The sequence below is a fragment of the Zeus faber genome (genome assembly GCF_960531495.2).
Source record: "Zeus faber genome assembly, chromosome: 11".
NCBI lineage: Eukaryota > Metazoa > Chordata > Actinopteri > Zeiformes > Zeidae > Zeus > Zeus faber.
In genome coordinates, this window is record NC_137205.1 from 19,880,926 (window position 1) to 19,906,826 (window position 25,901).

General features: G+C 41.6%; 1 protein-coding gene across 1 annotated transcript; it reads left to right on the forward strand.

The window, feature by feature from the left end:
* The first annotated feature begins 2,914 nt into the window (after window positions 1-2,914).
* Window positions 2,915-25,183, forward strand: slc6a16a (solute carrier family 6 member 16a). The gene is made up of 12 exons (XM_080009070.1): window positions 2,915-3,062; window positions 10,107-10,329; window positions 11,710-11,867; window positions 13,768-13,894; window positions 15,244-15,419; window positions 15,543-15,653; window positions 17,076-17,317; window positions 19,995-20,175; window positions 20,707-20,908; window positions 21,876-22,035; window positions 22,133-22,295; window positions 23,138-25,183. The coding sequence occupies exons 1-12, from the start codon at window positions 3,060-3,062 to the stop codon at window positions 23,477-23,479; spliced, it is 2,088 nt and encodes a 695-aa protein (XP_079865196.1). The 5' UTR covers window positions 2,915-3,059; the 3' UTR covers window positions 23,480-25,183.
* Window positions 25,184-25,901: the final 718 nt, after the last annotated feature.

The following is a 25,901-nucleotide window of genomic DNA, read 5'->3' on the forward strand; positions in this document are numbered from 1 at the left end:
ATCTATTGTGAACTGCAACGATTATAGACTTCAGTTTGACATTTTCTTATTAAAATACAGTGGCATGTTCTTTCTTGAATAGCTGACTGTGAAAATAAACCGATAAATTCAATTCAAATTTGAAAATGAAGTTAAATCAAGTCTAGTTAAGTTGATTAAGTCAAGTTTCTCTAAATTTCCCTTCATCAGAGTACAGTCTCAAAAGGGCACCCACTGTGATTAAGGGCTATGCTGCATATTCAATGTTGATTTTTTTTTTCGTTTGTTTTATTGATTTACATTTGCACCAGGGTATCAACATTCAACCTTTTAGCAAATTACTGACATTAATCAGTCAGAAATTGAAAATAAACACTACTGATATCAGTATGCCTCTCAATATCACACACTTGGGGCCTGGTACTAAATATAAACAAAGAGGGGCTGAAGGGTGGACAGATTCCATTTCATCTGTTGGCAGTTGTCCAGCAGAATATAAAGTGTTAACATCAACAGATTTGATATATTCACATAATCACACAGACAGCTTTTCAGTTAAAAAATAAATAAATAAATAACTCTAATCCAAAACAAACCTATAAATGTCTGAAATGACACTTAAAATGAATCAACCAGCTCCCATAACCTTAATAAGAGATATAGATTACATTTAATATTATTATGGCAAATTATACTATATTGCTGATATTACTTTAGAATTACAGGTATTTTTTTAATAATCATAGATACTGATATTACTTTAGAATTAAAGGTATTGCTTTAATAATCATAGATACGGATATTACTTTAGAATAACAGGTATTGCTTTAATAATCATAGATACTGCTATTACTTTAGAATTACAGGTATTGCTTTCATAATCATAGATATTGATATTACTTTGGAATTACAGGTATTGCTTTAATAATCATAGATACTGATATTACTTTAGAATTACAGGTATTGCTTTAATAATCATAGATACTGATATTACTTTAGAATTACAGGTATTGCTTTAATAATCATAGATACTGATATTACTTTAGAATTACAGGTATTGCTTTAATAATCATAGATACTGATATTACTTTAGAATTACAGGTATTGCTTTAATAATCATAGATACTGCTATTACTTTAGAATTACAGGTATTGCTTTCATAATCATAGATATTGATATTACTTTAGAATTACAGGTATTGCTTTAATAATCATAGATACTGATATTACTTTAGAATTACAGGTATTGCTTTCATAATCATAGATATTGATATTACTTTAGAATTACAGGTATTGCTTTAATAATCATAGATACTGATATTACTTTAGAATTACAGGTATTGCTTTAATAATCATAGATACTGATATTACTTCAGAATTACAGGTATTGCTTTGATAATAATAGATACTGCTTAAGGATAATCAACCACGTCAAGTACCTGATGTTTGAATACCCACCTCCTCTTTCCGTCTTCTCTTCATACGTCATGGTTTCCCACTTAAAGTAAAGCTCCAGCAGATAGATAAGTGCCAGTGACAGTGAAGGGCCCTCACTCCAACCAACATGGTCCTGATTGACACCGCCCCTAAGAGCCATCTTTCTCACAGAACTGAATAACAAGGTATTACATTTCACTGCATATATGTATGAAAGTATGTATATGCATGTGACAAATAAAAATCTTGAATCTTGAACAACCACATGTTCCCCCCCAGCCTGTGGATTATCCAGAAGGTAACTTCAACAACTTGTTAAAAACATGTCTCTTCCTTCCGACAGTGACGGGCTCCCTCTCAGGTGCTTTATGACGCTCTCACGGCCGTCCTGAGAGTGGGGGCCCACCACGATCAGCGCGGACGAAAGGTCCGTGTACAGGTGCCGTTAATGTGTGCGCCGCGTCAACCGTCCAAAGTAAACTAAATAAACGACGACAGAAAGTTGTTGTGTAGTCAATACTTTATTGATTCACCTCACACCGGGGGACCATGGTAGAAATTCCGAAGTGCGCTGTGGGAATTTCCACGACATTATGATATACTGTGATCTGCCTATAATAAACTGTATAGACACATGTATAATATTTAATATTTATTTATGGGTTCGATTCCCGCCCGGGGCGCTGTTGGCACCGTGCTCCGGGCGGGTTATCTCCCAAATAGGAGCCTTTCTGTGTGGAGTTTGCATGTTCTCCCCGTGCTCACATGGGGTTTCCTCCACCTCACGTCACTAAGGACCCCCACCAAAAAACATGCACCCATCATCGTCTGACCAGCGATGGACACTCGTCACCAGGTCCCCGGGCGCGTCCACGTATGCTGCCCACTGCTCCTGGCTGCCCCCCCGGAGGAAGGACAAGCCAGGATGGAGAAAATGCAGAGGCCTCATTTCACCGGCCACCACCCAAAGCATGTGCATGTGTGTGTGTGTGTGTGTGTGTGTGTGTGCGTGCGTGTGTTGTAGTGTGGTGTGCTGTGTGACGATCAAAGATTCTTCTCCTTCTTCTTCTTCTTCTTCTTCTTCTCCTTCTTCTTCTTCTTCTTCTTCTTCTTCTTCTTCTTCTTCTTCTTCTTCTTCAACCGCGATGAGGAAAAAGTGCAAATGTCACAACAAAATGAAATTCAACCTCGTCGGTGAGGGTGATTGGGGAATTTACGCGGGAATGGAAAAATAAAAAATAAAATGCCGCGGTGCCGGGTGCAATCCCCCCGCAGGCTGCCAGGGGGCCGGCGGTCGGACTCCGGCCAGCGTGGTATCGGACCCTGGCCCCGCCCGCCCCCGGACCTCCCATTGGCCGCCGCGGAGCCCCCCCACCCCCGCCCCCCGGAGGGCGTCGGCGAGACCGCGGACAGCCGCTCGGCCTCCCGCCCGCTGACCGCCACAGCGACGTGGCTCGGACATCCCTGCCGAACCCCCCCCCCCCCCCCCCCCGGGGAACCCCAACGTGTAGACTAGGAGATAAAAAAAAAAAAGTTGATAAAGAACCAGTCACCATAGAGTCGCTCTCCCTGGTCCCCGCCGACACCACCACAGAACCACAACCAGAACTGCTACGACCACCCAGCCACTGCGGGGCTCGCAGCATGGTGAGTTCCCGCTCAACGCGCCGTGAGGAAGGGCTTTGGTGGCGTCCGGGACGACCGCCCCCACGCCGGCTCCACGCGTCGCCCGTCTCCGCTCCGGTTCGGGAGACCGCGCGGCGAGAACGCCCACCCAGGGGAGGCGGTGATGCTGTGTTGTTGTTGTTGTTGTTGTTGTTGTTGTTGTTGTTGTATGTATGTTAATGTTCGAATTCTGCTTAAGACAGACAAAACATACCCACATCTTTATTCTACTTCTTTAATGTCACATGTGTTGCTAAAGGCAGCCTCTGTTTAAAGGTGTTTTCTTTTAAATATTATTTCATTTATATATATAAAAAAAAAAAAAATTCCAAATGCGTTTCTTCGACGAAATACCACCCGAGCAGATATTCGATTTTTTTTTATGTATATATATTTTGTTTATACTGATTTGTGTGATTCCTCCGTCGTGATTTTACTGGAGAGTAATGATGTTCGTCTTTGCTGCAAACGGGTCGCATTGCGCTGCATACTTGCACCGTATAAACTCCAGTTTTGAAACACTTGCGTGTGATTTTGGAGTCAACGTAGGTCGAATTAGCCTGGAGTCGTCGGTTGACCCGTTGACCCGGGTTTCAACCCGCTAAAAATAGGCGATTGACACCTTTCCCACTGCAGGGAGAAAGGCCGCTCCCCCCCCCCCCTCGTTTGACGTCACGAACACGTCGGAAACGGGGCTTGTCGGGGGTAATTACTTTTGTTACAACTCCAAATCTACATACAACATATTTACATACAACATATAATAATTATTAAGAAACACATTTATATATAAATATATATATAAACATTTCTTTGTACACATGGTAAAGTGTAAAATGTACAGTTAAAATGTGCAAAAAGAAGAAAAAACAAAACAGTAGAGATAAGATAAAGATAAAAATATATATATATTAATCCCCAAAGGTCAATTTCAGTGTTGCAGCAGCAATGACATACATGACGAAACACACATCATTTACAAAAACACATTGTTTTTGAATCACTTTTACTATATATATATTTATATACACATACACGCACAAATACATATGTGTATATACATATTCATATAAAATAACTACTAAAAAGGAGACTGCAACGTAAACAAACAACGACATAAAACTGTAAATCCTGAAAACAAAAGCAAAAAAGGTACTTTGAGCCGAATGGGATCGGTCATGGACGACCCGACACTACTGATACTCCCTGCCCTAAAACCTGAAACCTGTTTGAATGGGAGGGTGGCCAGACGTTTTGTGCGGCGCAAAGAAACATGAGCCGCAGATCTGACTGGTTCCCAGGCTCAGAAAAAATGCAGGAAATACTCAATTATAATACCAATACCGTTAATTGTACTCTCTTACAGTACTTGTGTAGAAGTACTCAGCCACTACCCCCTGCTTACCAGATATATTTTTTGGAACGTCTTAAAGCAGTCAGCCTGCATTAAGACAGCATATTTCTATGGGGACGTGCGTGACGCGGCACGGTTTCGACCGGTTCGGTTTTGTTTTGTTCAGTTGGGAAACGGAGGAAAATAAATACATTTAAAATGTAAAAAACACACACTGTTTTGTTTGGGAGAAACAGGGAACGGGGACGTGCGGCGGAGGGGAGATCGCTTCCCCCCTTGTCAAAGAGAAAAAAAAAAGGCAGTGATTTGAAAACCAGCCCAAATTTGATGTACCAGCCCGAATGCTATTTTATCCCAGCCCAATGTGTCTAAAGGTAGCCCGATTGGGCTGAAAACCACCCAATCTGGCAACCCCGCCCCCACCCCCAGACCCACAGGTCAGTTTGGGTGTTTACATTTTGTATATATTTATAATTACGTGGTTACATTTTCCTGGACTCCACCCAGTAAAGAGTCCTCGCTCACCGAGGGACGTCAAGAGAGTTTGGAGTTTGGGGGAGGAAATGACTTTGGGGTGGGATTCATTATAGAGGAGGAGAGGGGGGGGGGGGGGAAGTAAAAATAGTAGAAAAAACAAACCGCTGCGCCTCGGATCATTCCTCAGAATGAACTCAAAGACGAGATGAGATTACATTTCCTCCAGAACTGAGACAAAAACATGTTGAAACAAAAGAAAAGACAAAGGGACCGTCCAAACCTTCACCTGTTCCGCCGTGACGTGGATCAGAGAATGCCTTCGGGATCCGACGTCATTGGCGTGACGTTTTAACCTCGCGCTAAATGGGAATGTAGCCGGCGGGATGAACTCGTTCTGGCACGCTCCCCCCAACGTATCATAGATATTCTGCAAAAATCGGAGTTATGTATTTGAATTATTGTCGCACGTGTAGATTTTAAGGCCGACTACAAAGCCTCGTATCGGATGTGAGGAATTCATAACAGGTTTATTCATTTCTAACAGTGTGTGTGGTTTTTTTTTTAACTTATCTTCCCTGCAGACCGAGTCAGTATTATCAGATACACTCCCACTCGCCGGGCCTCTGCTTATCCTCCTTAACCCGTACCCTCCTCATGTATCTCAATACGATATAAAACATATCCGACTACGAGGGCAAATACAATGTGTCCCGATTTCTGGTTCTGAATCAACCCCCTCTTCCCACTCTCCCTGTTGTGTCTCGATTTCAGGTTCTCACAGTTTTCCTTTTATTTGGTTTCAACTAAAACAATCTGAAGTGTCCTTGTGTAATGGATCCATTGAGGCAGGATGCAAGGCGAGACCTATTCCTACCAAGGACAGGGGTCCAAATGGCTTATTTTATTGTGATATATAGAGATTATTTTATTGTATTGTAGAGGTAATTTTATTGTAAAAAATAGGTTATTTTATTGTATTGTAGAGTTTATTTTATTGCATTGCTGAGGATAATTTAATTGTAATATAGAGATTATTTTATGGTATTGTAGAGGTAATCGTTTACTATTGTAGAGGTAATTTTATTGTAATATAGAGATTATTTTATTCTATTGTAGAGGTTATTTTTGCATTGTCGAGGTTATTTTCTTTTATTCTGTTGTGGAGGTTATTGTATTGTATTGTAGAGAATATTTTATTGTATTACCGATGTTATTTTATTGTATTGTTAAGGTCATTTTATTCTATTGTAGAGGAAATTTTATTGTAATATAGAGGTTATTTTATTGTATTGTAGAGGTTATTTTATTGTTAGATAGAGATTATTTTATTATATTCTAGAGGTTATTTTATTATATAGAGGTTATTTGATTTTATTGTAGAGGTTATTTTATTGCATTGTCGAGGTTATTTTATTGTTAGATAGAGATTATTTTATTATATTGTCGAGGTTATTTTATTGTTAGATAGAGATTATTTTATTATATTGTAGAGGTTATTTTATTGTTATATAGAGGTTATTTTATTCTGTTGTGGAGGTTATTTTATTCTATTGTAGAGAATCTTTTATTGTAATATAGATGTTATTTTATTGTATTGCAGAGGTGAATTTGCTGTAATATATAGGTTATTTTACTCTATCGTAAAGGTTATTTTATTCTATGGTAGGGGTTATTTTATTGTATTATAGGTGTTATTTGCTTCTATTGCAGAGATTATTTGATTATATTGTTGAGTTTGTTTTATTGTAATATAGAGGTTTTTTTTTTATTATTCATTATATTGTATTATATAGGTTATTTTATTCTGTTGGAGAGGTTATTTTATTCTATTATAGAGGTTATTTTATTTTATTGTAGAGGTTATTTTATTCTGTTGTCAAGGTGATTTGATTTTATTGTAGAGGGTATTTTATTCTATTATAGAGGTTATTTTATTTTATTGTAGAGGTTATTTTATTCTGTTGTCAAGGTGATTTGATTTTATTGTAGAGGGTATTTTATTCTATTGTAGAGGTTATTTTAATCTGTTGTAGAGGTTATTTTATTCTGTTGTAGAGGTTATTTTATTCTATTGTAGAGGTTATTTTATTCTATTGTAGAGGTTATTTTATTTTATTGTAGAGGTTATTTTATTCTGTTGTAAAGGTTATTTTATTATTATATAGACGTTATTTTATTGTAGAGGTTGTTTTATTCTGTTGTAGAGATTATTTTATTCTGTTGTAGAGGTTATTTTATTTTATTGTAGAGGTTATTTTATTCTGTTGTAGAGGTTATTTTATTTTATTGTAGAGGTTATTTTATTTTATTGTAGAGGTTGTTTTATTCTGTTGTAGAGGTTATTTTATTTTATTGTAGAGGTTATTTTATTCTGTTGTAGAGGTTATTTTATCTCGTTGTAGAGGTTATTTTATTCTGTTGTAGAGGTTATTTTATTTTATTGTAGAGGTTGTTTTATTCTGTTGTAGAGGTTATTTTATTTTATTGTAGAGGTTATTTTATTTTATTGTAGAGGTTGTTTTATTCTGTTGTAGAGGTTATTTTATTTTATTGTAGAGGTTATTTTATTCTGTTGTAGAGGTTATTTTATCTCGTTGTAGAGGTCATTTTATTCTGTTGTAGAGGTTATTTTATTTTATTGTAGAGGTTGTTTTATTCTGTTGTAGAGGTTATTTTATTTTATTGTAGAGGTTATTTTATTCTGTTGTAGAGGTTATTTTATCCCGTTGTAGAGGTTATTTTATTGTAATGTATAGGTTAAATAGTGGACGCTGAACAACCTTGTTGCTGGAGGCACCTTGACATGAAGAATTTCTTGGCGTCCAACCAAGTGGGGGGGGGGTCATTTGTAAATGGTTTGTAGTTAGTAAGTCTCAAAATTCAACTCCTTTAAATGCAGTTTCATTTTGCACAGGTGTGACTATTTTCTTCCTTACTCATGGCTTCAAATATATCTGCAACAAGCACCACCTCGTCACCCCCCACACCATGTGGACCAATGTAATCTGAACATGCCACCCCCACCCCGCACCCAACCTCACCCCCAACCACCCTCCCTCTCCTGTGGAGCTGTTCCTTCAGCTATTCCCCACCCACACGTCAATCAGGGGTGTCACAGCGTCGGCCGCTTTCCACCAAGGTCTGCCGGGACACTATTTGGTATTTACTTGGAATGGTGTGTGTGTGTGTGTGTGTGTGTGTGTGTGTGTGCGCGCGTCCGTGTTTCGCGTGTGTGTGTGTGTCGCGCGCTCATTCTTGGACACTATTTCTTATTCACTCCACCTTCAACGCGTGTGTAGGAGTGTGTTTGTGAAACCACCTGCTTTATCTGCCCACCCGCCCTCCCTCGACCTACGTAGTTTTCCACAGTCACACTCCCCTTGTACTTTTCCACGCTCCCCACTCCACCAAACAAGCTCCCGGCGCACTCTTCTGTCTCACCACGGGGGCCCGTAGCGGGGTTCTTTTAACCCAGACGCCCGTCCAGCTATAGAAACGCATGCAAGGGTAGCGATTCATTGTGCAGGCCTCCCAGAGTGCAAACAAAGTCACAAATATTTACCAAAATAAAAATGGAAACATAGCAGAACCGAAACAATCCCCCCCCCCCCCCCCCCAAAAAAGAATAGATGCCAGAAAATATTTACAGGCGAATTAATCAGAGTTCCTGCACGCCAAACCGGAAAAATCTGAAGGCTGTCATTTAGTCCATAACACTGCAACCCCCACTCCCACCCTACCCCTTCTGCTTATGCGATGGGAATATTTTGGAATATGGGAATATTTCTTATTTATGGAGATCAAATGTATTAACCTTGTGCGTTTTTCGTTAAATGGTGAATTGATTGCATTTGATATAGCACCCTTTCTGCAGTAAGGCACATACGATGGCGGTGTAGGAGTCTGTGTGTTTTGTGCCAATTACAGCTTGTAATAACAAAAATAAAATCCTGAAAAGACAAGGACATATTAAAATTGGCACACTCTTTTGTGCGTCGAAAAAATATTGCACGATATTATGGAATAGATCAAACTTTCCAATACTATGTGGAGGTGACTCTAACTAAGGGCCCCCCTGTGTTGTGAATCTGAATATTTATTAATAGTTTTGCGTCAGAATCTCATGCTCCTATGATGTGAAATAACTCGGCCAACACCTCTCTCCATCTCTCACGCCATTGGTCGTTTTGCTTCGGGTGTCAGAGGGTTTGGGTCCACGCCTCCCTGACCTGGATCCAGTGGGACGGCGCCAAATGTGGGGTTTGGGAGACGGGCCGCTGGTCCTGCGCTCCGCTATTTTGGCAAAGCACGTGCACGATCCTTCCATGATTTACATGGAAGGATAGTGTTGTTCAAGAGAGTGTGGATTTTGCAGATGTTTGGTTTGAAATCTTCCATTTTGTGATATGCTACCCTAATGGTTGAAAAAGTGTGTAGCATATCCCGGGAAGTAGAAAGGAGAGATCCGCACACCATAATAGCAATAAATGTATTTTATTTTTACAAGACAGAGCTTTTTACAAAGCTCTTTCTCAGACATATCCCGGGAACCATATCGATTACACGTGTGTCACGTTTGTGTTTTCCCATGCTCGCTTTGGGATTTAGGAGAGGCATCTTATACTATAACAACAAAAATATATACCCCACCTGCCCCCCTTTTTGGGGCCCTTCTCCAAATTCTTCCAAGGACATACTGTAGAATTAAGTGGACTTACTGAAGAAAATGTCTAAGCATTGTTTTTAAACCCCCCACTCTTTCCCCTCTGCAAATATCAGAGAATGTTCTGGTAACTGGACGATAAGCTCCCCACTGTGGATCCTATGGAGAGCTGAATGTTGAACAACCAAGAAGTTTCCACGGTTTAGAGGCCTGGTTCACTTCGTCCTCCCAAATGCCATTAAAATAGATCATTTTTTACCATTTTATAAGAGGAGTGCCTTAAATTTCCTTTCTTCTGGTTTGAGGGCATACTATCTGCTCAAAATGTGTCTTATTGTATTTGGCTATTTTTATTACATTTTATTATTATTAATATTTTTACTTGTATTCGTTTTCGACCAAAAGTTTTTTTTAATGACACTTATCTGTTGAGAAATGTACCAATCCTCACCATGACAAATTCCATGACAAACATACATGGCGGAATAAACAGATTCCGTTTCTGTTCCTGATGTTGCTTCTGTGCGACCAGGCCGAGAAGCCACCGCTGCCGGGAGATGACGACGGGAACTGGTTGGGGGAGAGTCCGGCCGACCCCCAGCTGAGGTCGCACGGCGCGAGCGGGACCCAGATGGACGACGGAGACCGTCCGGCATGGGACTCCAAACTGCAGTATGTGCTGGCGCAGGTGGGCTTCAGCGTGGGGCTGGGGAACGTCTGGAGGTTTCCCTACCTCTGCCACCAAAATGGAGGAGGTGAGTTAACTGATGTTAACGTGTAATCATGGCGTAAAAGTAATCCATGAGATTTTTTTTGTTCTTTAATCACATATTTTATACTTAATTTAGCTGACACTTATTAAGAAACAGCAATTCAATGTGTTTGCGTTATGCATGTGCTCCTCTCTATCCCGTTTTCATTGTTGGTGGCAGGGTCCGCCTTCCCCGGCAAGAATTCCCTGATCGGGCATGAGCAAAAAGTGAAAGACAGCCGCAGTGAATTTGATACATCACTGTAGTTATCTGTGGTCAGTAAACTGTCTACACGGATGAACATTCACAAACATTCACAAAAGAACAGCACCCTCAGATGAAAACATATCTCCACCACCTCAAGCGACCAAGAACGCAAAAACAAATGAGTCGATCAGAAGGAGGCAAACTTTCAAGAAAAGAAAGTCAAAAGAAAACAAAAAACATTGCAGTTTGGACTTATAGTGGATTTATAGTGTGATCCACCCAAGGTACGGTTCAAGTTTGTCTGGTAGAATAAATCATTTTCGGACACCATGGTGTAAATTATGTAATTGCACTCAGAAACTGGAGGGGCGGCAAATCCCCGATACCAAAAGTTACATAGTGCTGCTTTAAGATAAGCAGAATTTTTATATATATGTATATATCTACCAATAACACTCCCCATAATTATAGTGGTGTTAAATTCCTCCATATCGCCCTAACCCTCCACCCCATAATGGGCGCCTTGAGTGTTCACTGGGCCGTGATCGTTGTTTATGGGACCGCTGACGTCCTGAAAGAGACAGAGAACAGTCTTAGACAAGTATAATAAAGAATTCGGTGAAGAGAGACAAATTGTGGCCGCAGATAGCATTGGTTTCATGAGTACTTTTGCATATTCCCCATGTGTAGTCCTCCTCTACTGAACCATATTACCAACAAATGACTGTATACCACTGTACCTAATACACACTTTCTGTACGTTATTTTTGTTTTCCTTGTACACACTCTTAAAACTTGTTTCAAACTTGTTTTATTATTCAACGTGAATGCAAGCACAAATTGAGTAAATTAACCTGGTTTGCGGTTGAGTGCACGGTGTGGATAAATAGCGGAGAAAGGGAAAAACAAGCTCTCTCGGCGCCGCTATTCCTTCCTCCACCGAGACACACCACCCTTTGTTCTGTGCTGCCACATCCCAGTTTCCACCTGGAGAACGAGAGGTGTACCTTCTTATCTTCTTGAAAGAACAAAAAAACATGTTTAGATCTAGAATGAAGGTAAAGAGCTGCCCACTCAGAGCTCACTCCCTGCTGATATAAAAATGTTTGTCTTGGCTCACCGTGTCATGATGATATCTTGCCTTTTTTTTTTTTTTTTTTTTATCGCTTCCTCCAGGGGCCTTCATGCTGCTCTATGTCGTTCTTCTGCTGGTGATCGGAGTTCCCCTCTTCTTCATGGAGCTGGCGGCGGGCCAGTGCATTAGACAGGGAAGCATCGGGGTGTGGAAGCACATCTCCCCAAAACTGTCCGGAATCGGCTACGCCAGCTGCATGGTGAGGACCTTCCACCAATAGCAGACCTCTTAGACCTGGGCCTTCTGCAGAATGTCACAAAGCCAAACATAGCATAACAACTAGAACAAAATTGAGACATTAGATTGATTTGACAAGACTTGTATAATAATAAACTTGTATATTATTTAAAGTTGGTTTTTTTTTTTTTTTCATAAAATGCCACGTACTGCAGGGCCTTCTCTAAATACCGAGAAGGCCCTGAGGGTCCACCACTGCCTTTCACCAAGGCATATTTCACACATGCACTCCGGACAATATCCGGACATTGGCCGGAGTTGCCCTTTCACACATGTAGCACACAACCGGAGACTGTCCGTGTCTGATGCGTTTACACCTACTGGAAACGCATTTGGTTTAAGATGAGGGGCGGAGCCTGGATAGAGTGTGCAGGAGGCAGGACGTGACCCAATGATGCTGCAGAGTGACCCAATGATGCTTAATATAAACAAAAGAGTGGAAAGGAAAATAAAGGAAAGCAGAAAGGAGTATGCAGCGGCTACGCTCTGTGCACGAAGATCCGCACAAAGGTAAATAACTGGCGCATAATAATCATCGATGGTTTCCTTAAAAGCGACCGTCCAGGTGAAGATCATCCCTCCATGTTCCATGTGATGTGAAGTCACAATGTGAAACCGTTTTGATAGAGTTCAACCTTTAAATCTTACGTGTTTTATACACGCACTTGGATTCATTGTTGTGTAGGCGGCGTAACACGTGAACAAGAAAAGTTGGCGTAACTTCTGCAAACAAGACGCATAGCCCTGGGAAAACTTTGAGGGTGATTATCTCAGAAACACAGTTTGCCGCACCCTCGTCATTAACAAGCCATAGCTTTAAAAATATTTGCTTGATTTGCACAAGTGACACCTTGTTTTGAAGCTCGGATTCTCCACTTTCAAATAACCTGGAAAAAAGTGAAACGGCACCAAAAGAACCTGAAGTCTGCGGTGGGTCACACATGTGTATGCATATATACAGTATGTATGCATATGCAAACACAAGCATATATATGCAACACAAGCAAGTACTTGGATATATATATATATATATGCATGGCATGTACATGTCCGATCATGTCTGTACGTGTGCTTGAGAAAGCAGAGTGCTGATACTCCACCACACTGTAATGTGAGAGTGGCTGCATGTGCCAATGATTGGTGGAATACATGTTGGGACCCTGTTGCATAACACCCTTTATTATTTTTATTTTTTTTGTGCACACACACACACACACACACACACACACACACACACACACAGTGGGGCAGGAACATTCACACGTGCAGCGATACCCGAACAATCATGATAATGGAAATACCAGCTGCAGTGAATATTTTTAGACTGTCAGAGTATTTATGTTTTTCTCATCTTAAAAAGAGAATAATACACCGGGTCATGTTTGACATCTTATCTCACCTTTTAAATGTTTTAGGGCCTTTAAGGCGTTCCTAGAGCATCGATAACAGATCCATCTGATGAAAATGACCATATTTTAAAACAACTTTTGGCTGCTACCATGACTTCAAATAGTATCTAAGGTTTAAAGGGTAAATCAGAAACTGAGACTGCTGTGAGCCTTTACAGAAATGCTAGAATTTTGTACACTCCAGGCCCATTTTAACAGTTTTCTACCCTCCATGCTTCACTTAACATACACATATATCCATCGCATTGCATTGGAGTTTAATTTAGTTCGGAAGTAATAGAGTGGACTTGGAGCCAACACGTGTTTCTGTTCCTCACCTCAAATTTCCAGCCTTGGCAGAAAAGAGCATTTCCCATGATGTATACATTTCAGAGCACATGCTGAAGCCCAAGGGCGCGCTGTATCAGCACACTTTGTTGCACTGTGTAAACACTGGACTGTTTCACTCTCCAGGTGTGTTTCTACGTGGCTCTCTACTACAATGTTATCATCGCCTGGAGCCTGTTCTACATGGGCAACTCCTTCCAGTATCCACTGCCCTGGGAGCAGTGTCCCATGGACACAGCCACCAATCACACAGGTAGAGGGAGGAGTGGAGTGTGTGGTGTGAGTGTGGAGTGTGTAGAGTGTGGAGTAAATAGAGTGTGGAGTGAATAGAGTGTGGAGTGAGTAGAGTGTGGAGTGAGGTGTGTGTGTGTGGAGTGAGGTGTGTGTGGAGTGAGTAGAGTGTGGAGTGTCTGGAGTAAGTGGAGTGTATAGTGTGAGTAGAGTGAGGTGCGTGTGGAGTGAGTGGAGTGTGTAGAGTGGGTGGATTGAGTGCAGTGTTTGTGAAGTGAGTAGAGTGTGGCATGTGTGGAGTGAGTATAGTGATGTGCGTATGGAGTGAGTACAGAGAGTGAAGTGAGGTGTCAGTAGAGTGTGTGGCGTGAGTAAAGTGAGCGTCATTGGAGCGAGTGGGGTGTGTAGAGTGAGTCTGTGTGTATTTGTGTGCTTGAACGTGCACACATTCAGACCCGGGTTGGGGTTTGACTCATCAGAAATCAACATGCAAAAAAACATTTTGAACATTAGCACCGGAAAAAAAAAAAAAATCCATCGATGTATTTCAAATAGGGCTGGAAATTTTGACGAAATTAAACACGTTAAATAGCTCGATATCGCAAATTATTTTTTGGTGGATGAGTATTCGTGCTTTCATAAGATATTTACACATAACCAAGAAATATTTGAGAAGCAATTAGTTGATGAACACAACCCAGCTTGTGAAGTTCAGAAAGTTGCATTAAAGACCACTTTTAACGACATACACCATACTGTCAATACATCTAATGTCATATCACGATTTCAGCATCATGACAACATATCGCCCTAGTTTCAAACGGAGCAAATCAACCTTTATCCCGACTCGGCCAAAGCCGCCAAACTTACTCTGATTCTAATCCTTCCCTTTGGTGTCTCTCAAATTCTCCCAACAGAATGCAGGTCCTATGCTGCTCCTTTTTTCACGTCTGGATATCGATAAGCAGCTTTACAAACATACACGGCTCAGTATACTGTAAATGGGCAGCTTTCATTGTAACTCTCTCCTAAATTGAGGCTCAATTCCGGAAACTTGATGAGATTGAATTTAGGACTACCTCGCACCAGTTCCACAGGCATGTTCTGTGAAACCTTTAAGGAATATAGTACGCGATGAAGTCTAATCAAAAGTATAACATTTCATCTGCTTTGGCCTTTTATTATCGTGGTAGCAAAGTGACTCCACCTCCATAAGGATCTTCACCTCCTCCTCCTTCCACCCACCCTGCCCCGATTCTTCCCCCGCTCCGCGTTGGAACCCTCTTCTTGTCCTTTTGGGGTTGTCGATTCAAAACAAACTAAGAAAGCTGGCTTTGGTTTTGCCCTTCTCTTCCCGTCTTCCCCGGACAGTGAAGGAATGCGAGGAGAGCTCCCCGACGACTTACTTCTGGTTCCGCAAAGCCCTGGACATCACCGACTCCATCGACGAGTCCGGGGAGTTTAACCCCGTCATGACCGGCTGCCTGCTGGCCGCCTGGGCCATCGTCTCCCTGGCCATGATCAAGGGCATCAAGTCCTCCGCCAAGGTACAACCCCTGGAAAATGCTTTGTCTTCTACATTTACCAAATCACAAGATGTCGCCTAGGAAGGCCTTCCTCACATAGCTCAGTGCTGCATGTCTTTTATTCTTTGTTCATCTGCCCTCCAGGTGATGTACTTCTCTTCCGTGTTCCCCTACGTGGTGCTTTTTATTTTCCTGGTCCGAGGTCTGATGTTGGACGGTGCAATCGAAGGAATCACCTACATGTTTTACCCCAAAGTGAGCACAATTTCATCACTTTACACTCTGGAAATGTCACATTGGGCTGAGGTTGTGATGCGCTGGTGGCTCACTCTGTGGCTCCGTCAGATAAGATCCTTCAAACATACGTGGCAATGGGACTGGCTACCTGGAATCTCCTCCAAAATGACCTAGTTCACTGAAATTAATAAGCTACCAGCTGGATGCTGCTTTAATGGCCTTTTTGACCGTTCTGGTGTGCCGCTAATCACATGCACTCCTGATCCCACCAAATTCTTCAAAGGTGTGTACAGTAGTCTCTCCCCATCTCTTCTGAAAATAATCAATAGACGGAAAACATCCATAGACGGATAAGAGCGTATTTAGAGCTCTGCCGCTAGACGACAACCAGAAAGAAAGAACATATACTGTAACTCCTGTTTAAGTGACACAGGAGTGAAAAGGGGGGAGGCAGCTTTTACTCACTATGCCCCAAAGTTGTGCAGGCTCTGTGGACATCTTGAAAAAGCAACTGAAAACATGTTTACACTGGCAACTGAGCTAGCATGGCTGGTCTTCTAACCATTGTTTTTAATGCCTCCGCGCTGGCGACAGCTGTGGCCGGAGGCATTATGTTTTCGGGTTGGCCATCCGTCCGCCCGACCGTTCCATTCTCATGAATGGGATGTCTTGGGAACGCCTTGAGGGGAATTTCTTCAAATTTGCCACAAACGTCCCCTTGGGCTCAAGGATAAACTGTTCCGATTTTGGTGGTCAAAGGTCAATGTCCCTGTGACCTCACGTCCGTCCCATTCTTGTGAACGTGATATCTCAGCAACGCCCGGAGGGAATTTTAGTAGATCTGGCACAAACAAGCGCTCCGTCAGTCCTCTGTACTCCTCTGTAAAAACAGTCCCTCAGTAAAGACAGCATGTTTCTCACTGGAAATTATTCACTGGAATCATACATGTCAATATAGTGATAACTTCCATCTCGCCATAAAATACACTTACAATACCTCTTATTAAATCCCTTCAAAGTCTTCACTACATATTATATTTTATGAGTCTGGACAAAAATACTGCAAAGTGGCGGAGGCATCCAACCATGACACGGTAATTCTAGTTTTATTTTATTTTATTTATTTTGTCTTTGTTTATTTTGTTTGTTTGTTTTTCTCCTCAAATGTACTATTCATTTGAATAATTAATTACTGTAAATGATTCATTACAAATTTTTTGTAAAGCACTTTGAGCTGCAACTTTTGTATAAAAGGTGCTATACAAATAAAGATTATTATAATAATTATAATAATATCTATAATCACCTTTATAATCTTTTTTTTTTTATTCTCAGCAGTTGCTTCTGGGTTAAAACTTCAGATACCCTTCGCGCCTGTATTTCAAGAAAGAAAAGGGAGAAAAAAATTTGAAAAAAAAAAATTCTGCCTGTGTTTTCCAGCTGGAAATTTGGGGGGAGGTCCAGGTTTGGCGACAGGCGGCCACGCAAGTCTTCTTCGCTCTGGGTCTGGGCTACGGCTCGGTCATTGCCTACTCCTCCTACAACCCCGTGCACAACAACTGCCACCGCGACGCGCTGCTCGTCTCCGGGATCAACTTCATGACGTCGGTGCTGGCGTCGCTCGTCGTCTTCGTTGTGCTGGGATTCCGCGCCAAGAACATCACGATGAACTGCGTGGCTGAGTACGATTTTGTTGTTGTTGTTGTTGTTGTTGTTGTTGTGTGTGTGTGTGTGCGTGTGTGTGTGTGTGTGTGTGTGTGTGTGTGTGTGTGTGTGTGTGTGTGTGTGTGTGTGTGTGTGTGTGTGTGTGTTTATATGCAAGATGGCTGCCCCGCGTATCCTAGGTTAGGTTCCTTTGGGCATTGGTTGCCCTCAGAAATGAACGCTACGTGTCCGCAAGATGCAGTTCAACACATGACCAATGGGGGCGGTATATCAGGACGTGACCGGCAGGTCCGCAGACAAACTACTACCGCAGACAAACTACTACAATTGCGGAAAGTTTTAAACTGTATCGCTTGTTCGCAATTACTCACAATTATAGCGATAAATATTCTTGCCGGAATAGCCGGCGTGAGATCGCGATCATTTTAGTATAGCCATGGAAATCCGCAGAAATACGTACGTTGCGTACGAACGCAAAGTGAGATGCTGGAGAAACGGGGCGGGGACGTTTTTGAGATCTCTCGTTCAGGAAGATATTCTGGTGTCGCCCACGGATTCGGCCCTCGTCTGCCCCCTGGTGGATATAGTGCGCAGGCATGTATGTGGACAATAAAGCAAGCGTCGCAGCGGCTTGTCTATAATATGTACCCAAAATGGTATTCTCAAATGTACATGGCTTTCAGGTATATGTGTATAATTATACTATTAGAATGGCATAACATGAACTCAAAAGACAAGGTGTCAATTGCAATTATTTGTATGTAGATGAGTTGCCTAAATTTACATTTCGTGACTGTGACCAGTGGCGTCGTTAGGGATGGGCGTCCGGGGCTTCAGCCCCGAATGTTTAATGAATAGCCCCCCGATCTAAAGTATTGAAGCCCACATGGCCGGCTCTGCGCCCTGATCGCTCCCTCTCTGACGGTAGCGACTGTGCCCACAGCGCAGCAGCGATGGGACACCCGTGATCGGTGCTCCAAAACAGTGTGTTTTTATTTTAGATGTAGGTTATTTTATTTCACCTAGTTTCCTTATGGAACGAAACAAGCCCCAGTGCATAACACGGACACTTTCTCCGCCACTCCCTTACCACCTTGGACATCGAGTTTCTATACGTTTTTTAGGGTCGGATTTCTCTATTGGCGATCTCCAGCTTTATCTAATTCCAGCAGTAGAATCTTTAAAAGATAGCCTAATTTCCTGCATTAATGATTGACTTTTGATAGTGAAATAGAAAAAACATCATACTATACAAATTATACTAAAGCACGAGTGCAAATTTTTGTGAATTTTCCCACAAGAATGGACGAGAACACGTGTCAAACTCAAGGCCCTTGGGCGGAATCCGGCCCGCCACGGAATTTTATGTGGCCCGCGAGAGCTTAAGAGGCATATGATTGTCTTGTTACAGCGTACAGTGACCGTAAACTGCATCTCCCACAATGCACGTTGATTTTGTGACCCGCAAAATGACAGCGTCCTACCGCCAGATTGCAGTGTTTCCATATCGGCGTTTAACTAAATCGGTTTTCTAACAAGTGATGGAGTTGGAAAAAAATCTACCAATAATCCCAAAATGTCCAACAAGAGAAAAATTGATGCAGAGGGAAGGCAATTGAATGAAAGACGGGAAAGCCAATACATGTTTGTGCTTCAAGGAGAAAAACGGGTATGTGCCCTGTGTTACGAGGCAGTGTCGGTGCTGAAGGAATACAATTTACTTTGGCATTTTGACACCAAACACGGAGCCAAGTATGCTAAATTTAGCCTCCTAGAAAATCATCAAATTGTCCAAGAATGAAATCGCTGCAATCGCAGCAGAATATGTTTACAAAAGCTACAGCCAGAAATGATGCAGCAGTGAAAGCTCGCTTTATCGTGGCTGAAGAAAGTGTGTTTTACAGAGGGTGAATTTTTTACAGCATTGCCCGCTAAAGGTATGTGAGCGGGTGGGGGCCCCGACCAGGTACAGAGAGGGCCGTTAGTAAATGTAAATGACCCTGGGGAAAGCTGGTGGGGCTAACTACCGATGGCGCACCACCTCAACATCAACTTCACCCAGAAGTTGACCAATATAGTTGTGAGCTGAGACAACCCTTATTGTTATTTTGAGTTAATCACATATACTGCTTTGTATGTGTAGCAATGTATGCAGTGTGTTTGCAGCTGTATGTGTTCATGCAGCCAAATGTTTACTGTAATCAAAACCATCTCTCATTAGTTGGGTGTATTTGATGCCCTCTGCAAGGCTGTCTGCAGCCATTTGTTGTTGTAAAAACATCACGTCACACATGTTCCTAGAAGCTCACAATTATTTGTTGTACCATAGTTCTGCCCCTCTCGACTGTGACAAAGAAGTTTTGAACAAAGTGGATGTAATAACCTGTGTTCGATGATATTTGGTTTCTGAGCCTCATAAATTAAAGGGATTTATGTTATAATAACACAGAGTAATGTGCTTACATATATTTTTACATTTATGTCAATGCATGTACAATATTTGTACACTTGAATAATTAATAATCAAATGCAGAGACAGTTCTTTAACAATTTGTTTAGGAGTAGTTAAATGTATTCAGTCTTACAGTTACAACCGGCCCTTTGGGGGCAACCATAATGCTGATGTGGCCCGGGGTGAAAAGGAGTTTGACACCCCTGGACTAGAATATGTATCGTCATGGTAACCTCCTCCAGGAACCTGGGTCTGCTCGGCAACGTGGCGTCCCCCGCCTCGGAGCAGCACTGGTGGCCGTGGTTCAACACGTCTGACCCCGGCTCCGTGTCCATCGCGGACTACAGGGAGTGGTACCAACACTACGGCTCGCTGGTGGGAGCCAACGTCACAGACTGCAACCTGGAGCACGAGATGAACAAGGTAGTCAATATCAGTCAATATCAGCAGAAATAAATATGTCCTGCGGACGTCTTCGCCCAATTGTCAAGAGTTTCCCGTCTTGAGGCGTGAGGTAATTTTTGCCAACGCTGGAACTGAATGTGAAACTGGGGAACTGAAACCTTAAAATACAGTTCTGATTATTTTTCTATGTCTGACTATTTCTGTTTTTTTTGGGGGGGAGGGTTGTATTTTATATATTGATTTTTTTGACAAATTTTAATTTTTTTTAAATGTTATTTTTACTTCACTATCAATTAAATTTTATTCTTATTTTTATTCTTCATTTTTTCAGACATTTTACCCTCAAAATTCATCTGAGTAGACAAATTACAAAACAAATTGAAAAACATCAAATCTCTTCCCCCTCTCTCTTTCCCTTCTCTTCTCCCTCCTCCCGCTCTCCTCTCCCCCCCCCTCACTCTCCTCACCTACTCTTTCTCTCCCTCTCGCTCCCCTTTCTCTTTCCCCCCCTCTCCCCTTCTCACCCCCCCCCCTCTCTCTCTCTCCCAGGGTGTGGAGGGAACAGGCCTGGCATTCATAGCCTTCACGGAGGCGATGTCCCTCTTCCCCGCCAGCCCCTTCTGGTCCACTCTGTTTTTCCTGATGTTGCTCAACCTGGGGCTGAGCACCATGTTTGGGACCATGCAGGGGATCCTCACGCCCCTCATGGATAACTTCAGCCTCCTGGGGCGCCACAGGACCCTCCTCACGGGTAGCGCACACGAACCGCCTTGTTGAAAGACAAGCTTCAATTTGAAATAATCTTTGCGAAACCGCGTGATGCTGTCTTGACACTCAAAATGTTACTCTTACAAAGTCATAGATCCCGCATTTCCTTCACTTTTTTGTAGACAACCTCAATTTTCCCTTAATGTGCCGTGGGAGGGGCAAACATTTGGACAAGAAAAACAAAATGTGCAGGACATTCCCAGTTCAGCTGGCATCGTAGAAGTCTGCCCTATGGCGAATGTTTGCATGTTACATTATGCAAATATTTTGTGTTCCGACGATGTAGAAATTGTTCCCTTTCTAGACACAAATGCAAACAATACTAAGGAGGAGGGAACCGTGAATGCAGCTCAAACTCACTGTAAATGTCCCGGCCCAGTCGCCAAACTGCCTCGGAATTGGAAGTTAAGGCTTTACGTTGCGACAACAACCCCAAACATGTGTCCAAAGCAACGCTGGAATGGCTTAAGGGTCAAGAATGTGGAATTCCTTAAGACTGAAATCCTATTGTGGGAAGAAGTGACTGCTGCGATTCAGCGCTGAAATCCATCCAGCTGGATACGGCCATTAGTATAGAAGTGCAAAGAGGGCCCAGACATAGCTGAGACAACCCAAAACAATCCCTGCCTGAGGGATATATATGACTTTGAGGTGTGACGTGTGAATTAACACAAGAAAGTTGTTTTGTAATAACAAGTGTGTTACTTTTTTAAAGATTCAAAGAAATTCAAAAAAAATCCACATTGCAAAACTAATATTGAAAGCTGAATGATAACGTAAAGTAATTAAAAATGCAAATTTAATGTCATTTCTCTGCTGTTCATTTGCTTTTAAAGAAATTTACACCAATTTTACACCAAACCAATGTGTTTTGTGGGATTTGCGACTGTTTTTATCTCTTTATTTATGTGCCTCTTTTTTTTTTTTTTTGCTTTTTGTTTGTATTTCAGTGTCTAGTTGTGCTCTGGGTTTCCTGGTCGGATTGTTGTTCACGCAGCGCTCAGGAAACTACTTCGTGACCATGTTCGACGACTACTCCGCCACTTTACCGCTGATCATCGTGGTTGTCTTCGAAACGCTGAGCGTGGCCTGGGTTTACGGAGCAGATCGGTAAAAAGACAAGTTAGAAAGTCGGGCTTCGGGACTTTTTCCCGTGCCGAAACGCGAGAAGTCCATTGCTATTTAATGTGTTTTACTTGCTCTCCAGTTTCTTGGACGACATCGAGGTGATGCTCCAGTGGCGTCCCCCGGTGATCTACAAGTATCTGTGGAAGTACGTGTGTCTGCTGGCCATGGTGGGCCTGCTCACTGCCAGTCTGCTGCGCATGGTGTTTAAATGGCCCACGTACACTGCCTGGAACCAGGGCAAGGTCAGATAACTTTATTTTTTATCTTCAAAGTATATTTTGTACGTCTTAGTCTATTTATTTTGGCATGTTTTTGTTGATACTGAGAGTAGCTAAGGAAAGAATTATTGAAAGAAATCTGATTTGGTATGCCTTGTTAATATTTCTGAACCACGATAATAACTTTAACAAGGTACCTGTATAAATGTTGTGTTTTAAGGCTGGGGCGGATTTATAAAAATAATAATAATAATTAATACAAATTGGTCACTGAAAGTGTAGCTTCATATGTGTAGTGTCCGAACTGGAGGTATTAACGTTTCGCCGTACTGCTCTTTTAAGAAGTCTAATGGGTGATATCGGTGAACTTCCAAATCGTGTTCTCGCTGCTTGTTAAAGTGGACAGTTTTGTATTTTTTATTAAGGTTAGAATGATATCTCCAAAATGCAACTTTTGAGTCAACTGAAATATACAAGTTGTACTATTGAGAAATGAAATGTATCAATCCCGCTCATAATATTATCGTTTTTTCACAAATGTGATTAAAACAGCATTACAGCGCAAGTGTGGCTCGGCAGCGCCATCTACCGGTTGAAGTCAGCATAGAGCGTGCAGGGAGGACGCAGAGGTAGATTAGTCCTTTTGGAGTCACAAATTTAAGGAATATTTAAAGGAAAAAAATAAGGATTGTCTTTTAAGACATGCCTCCTCCACACCCCCGCCCCTCGTTTTTTTTCCAAGAGTTGTGCAGTAGGGGATGTGAGGCTCAATCACTCTTTTAACTGACAGTAGTGAGCCCAATTTTTTTCCGAGAATCCGAGTTTCAGTCTCCCATCCTTCCTTCCCGGTGCCTCTGTGCCTGCAGGGCTCCGAGCTGAGCTTGGAGTACCCCGGCTGGGCGCTGGCCATGATCGCCCTGCTCATCATCCTGGCCACCGTGCCGGTGCCCGTCGGGTACGTCCACGCCACGCTGCTGGCCCGCGGGTCCCCGAGCCCGGGCCCCGAGGACGGAGGCAGCCAGGAGATGCACCGCCAGGTCTACACCAAGTGCAGCTTCTCCGAGCAGCCGGACGCCGGGTCCCGCCTCGACGGCGACAGACTGCTCCCCAGGGCAGGCTTCCTGCCGCTGGGGAACGACCACTACCGGCTCCTGCCCCAGCAGGAGGACATGGAGGGCGAGGGGGAGGAGGAGGACACCGGGCTGTGAGCAGGTGTTTGGAGGAAGTAGCTGCTGCGTTGTTGAGCAGAGAGAGAGAGAGAGAGAGAGAGAGAGAGAGAGAGAGCGAGAGAGAGAGAGAGAGAGAGAGAGAGAGAGAGAGAGAGAGAGAGAGAGAGAGAGAGACTGTGCATAGAGTTATTCCTGAGTTATTACTAAACAGCTACTAACACTAGAGAGAAAGATGAATAGGTGAATAGATGCAACTGTCATTCACATCTATCTGTCGTAGATAAATATGAAGGATTGTTGTTGATATTGTTCATTGGTAAAAAAAAAAAAAAAGTTTGTATATTGTTTCTGCCTTGGAGGGTTTATTTAAGCTGGAGCCTCTTGAAAACACCAGGTGGGAACTTCCCACAAATAATCGATCCAATTGTATTTTTTTTTTTTATTCTATTGATACGGAGTTTTGATATTATGAATAGGAAAAAAAGAAAAACAGTTGCCTTTGTCCCCTTGCCGATTGGAAACACATTTCCTGAGGGTCCACCCGACGGTGTTTCCGTGAATTATGATCAGGCTCTGTTGGATGTATCGGCATCTTCTTTGAAGAATGTCATTAAAGTTTTTCCAGATCACCCAGCGGTCAGACTGGGTGTGCATAGACTTTCTGTGCATAGAAAGTACAGACACATTGATAATTCTCCTCCGATATCATCTTTTAAAATCTGCAGATGGTAAAATCCTTCTCATTTCGTTTTTTCCTCCTGTGCCAATGACACATTTTTGATAGCAGTAATGTTCGTGACAGAAAATCCCAAACAGCTGATGTTATTTCTCCAAAATCTGGACAGAACGTGGATGGATAAACTAAAAGAAAGAAAAACTTGAATTACACCACAAATCCAAACTGTAAACTGGCAGAATATTTATTTGCTATGCCTTCAAACGGCAGTGCTCGTGTTACCATGCGGGTCTGGAATATATGTTTAATCTGTCTACCTCATTCTGAAAAAGAAAATAATAATAATAATAAATAACAATAATTATGCAAGATTTTAAAATACACCAGGTTTTTTTTTTTTCAGCCAATGAATCTGAAAACATGCTTCTAATAACCTGCAGGTTTGCCCAAACCGCTGGCGTAAACTGGTAATGTGACAAGTAATGTGATATATGTAGAATAACTGTCAGCCATATGATATTATATACAGTATGATGATGAATTCTGACTTTTTGCATGAAAATGAAGCGTTGTTTTTATTACTGTAATATTAAAAACAAAAAAAATGTGGAACTGTGCCGTTACCTACATTTTTTTTTTTTTCTTCCCAAGTTTGTGTTTTTGGCAAAGAGGGGTTTTTTTCTTTTTCTTCTGTCTTTAGCGACGTCTTTATGTTACATTTATATGTTTGGTTTCTTTCGTGAATATATTCGACCGCATCGGCGTTCTCAACATTTCTACATTTTTACCTCGCCGGAGTCTTGACCTTTGACCTCCGCGAGGGCGCGGAGGCGAAATCAGACCCGGGTTGCAGCACACGACTAACTGGATGTATTTCTTAAAATAGATGTGTACAGAGACACACACATAAAACAAAACTTTTCAACAGTCATATGACTTTATTACCTCTTTGATTATTTCTTTTTCATAAACAATGAAAACAAGATTATTTCTAAAAATGTAACCAGAGAAAAAAGGTGTAAGTTGAATGTTTATATGTATGAATAAATTATGAACAAAAGAAAATATTTGTATCCATGTTCCGGTTCTTTCTTTCTTATTCCTAGAAATCACGGCAAATAGAAAAGTTAAAAAAAATCCTCATCACATGATCTGCGACTTTGAAGTCTCTATTCTTTATTGAGGAGGGTAATCCTTAAAGGTCCAGTCTGCCTTTTCTCAGATATTATAGCTCCTCCAACTGTAAAACCTTTTGGTAATTCATTGACGAATCGTCATAGAGACATTACTTTAGAGGAGAGGATTTCGTTTAAATAACTTTGAAGCACTTTTAGTTTCTACATGATGTAGTCTTGTAAATGTGTTTTTAACCCTTCACATGCTGTATGATGTAGGATTATGTATAACCTTAATCCAATTCGATTTTTTTTTTTGTGTTGTAGAACTGTGTTAGTTTAACACCATTACTTTTTTATCGTTATGTACAGTAAAACACATTTTTTTGAGGGTTTTGTTGTATTTATTCATTTGTTTAAACTAATTGGAATTTGGAATGAGTCAATAATAATATGATTATTGATTATAATTTCATATTCATAAATATTCAATCCTATTATTTTTTATTTTTTGCTTGCCTTTCAGGGCCTTCTGTTGGAAATTCTCAGTGACTTCAGCCTGGTTTTTTTTGTTTTGTTTGTTGAGTATTGGATTCTGAGGTAAAATTTTGTAAGAATAGATAAGAATAATGAAACAATAATAATAATAATAATAATGATAATAATAATA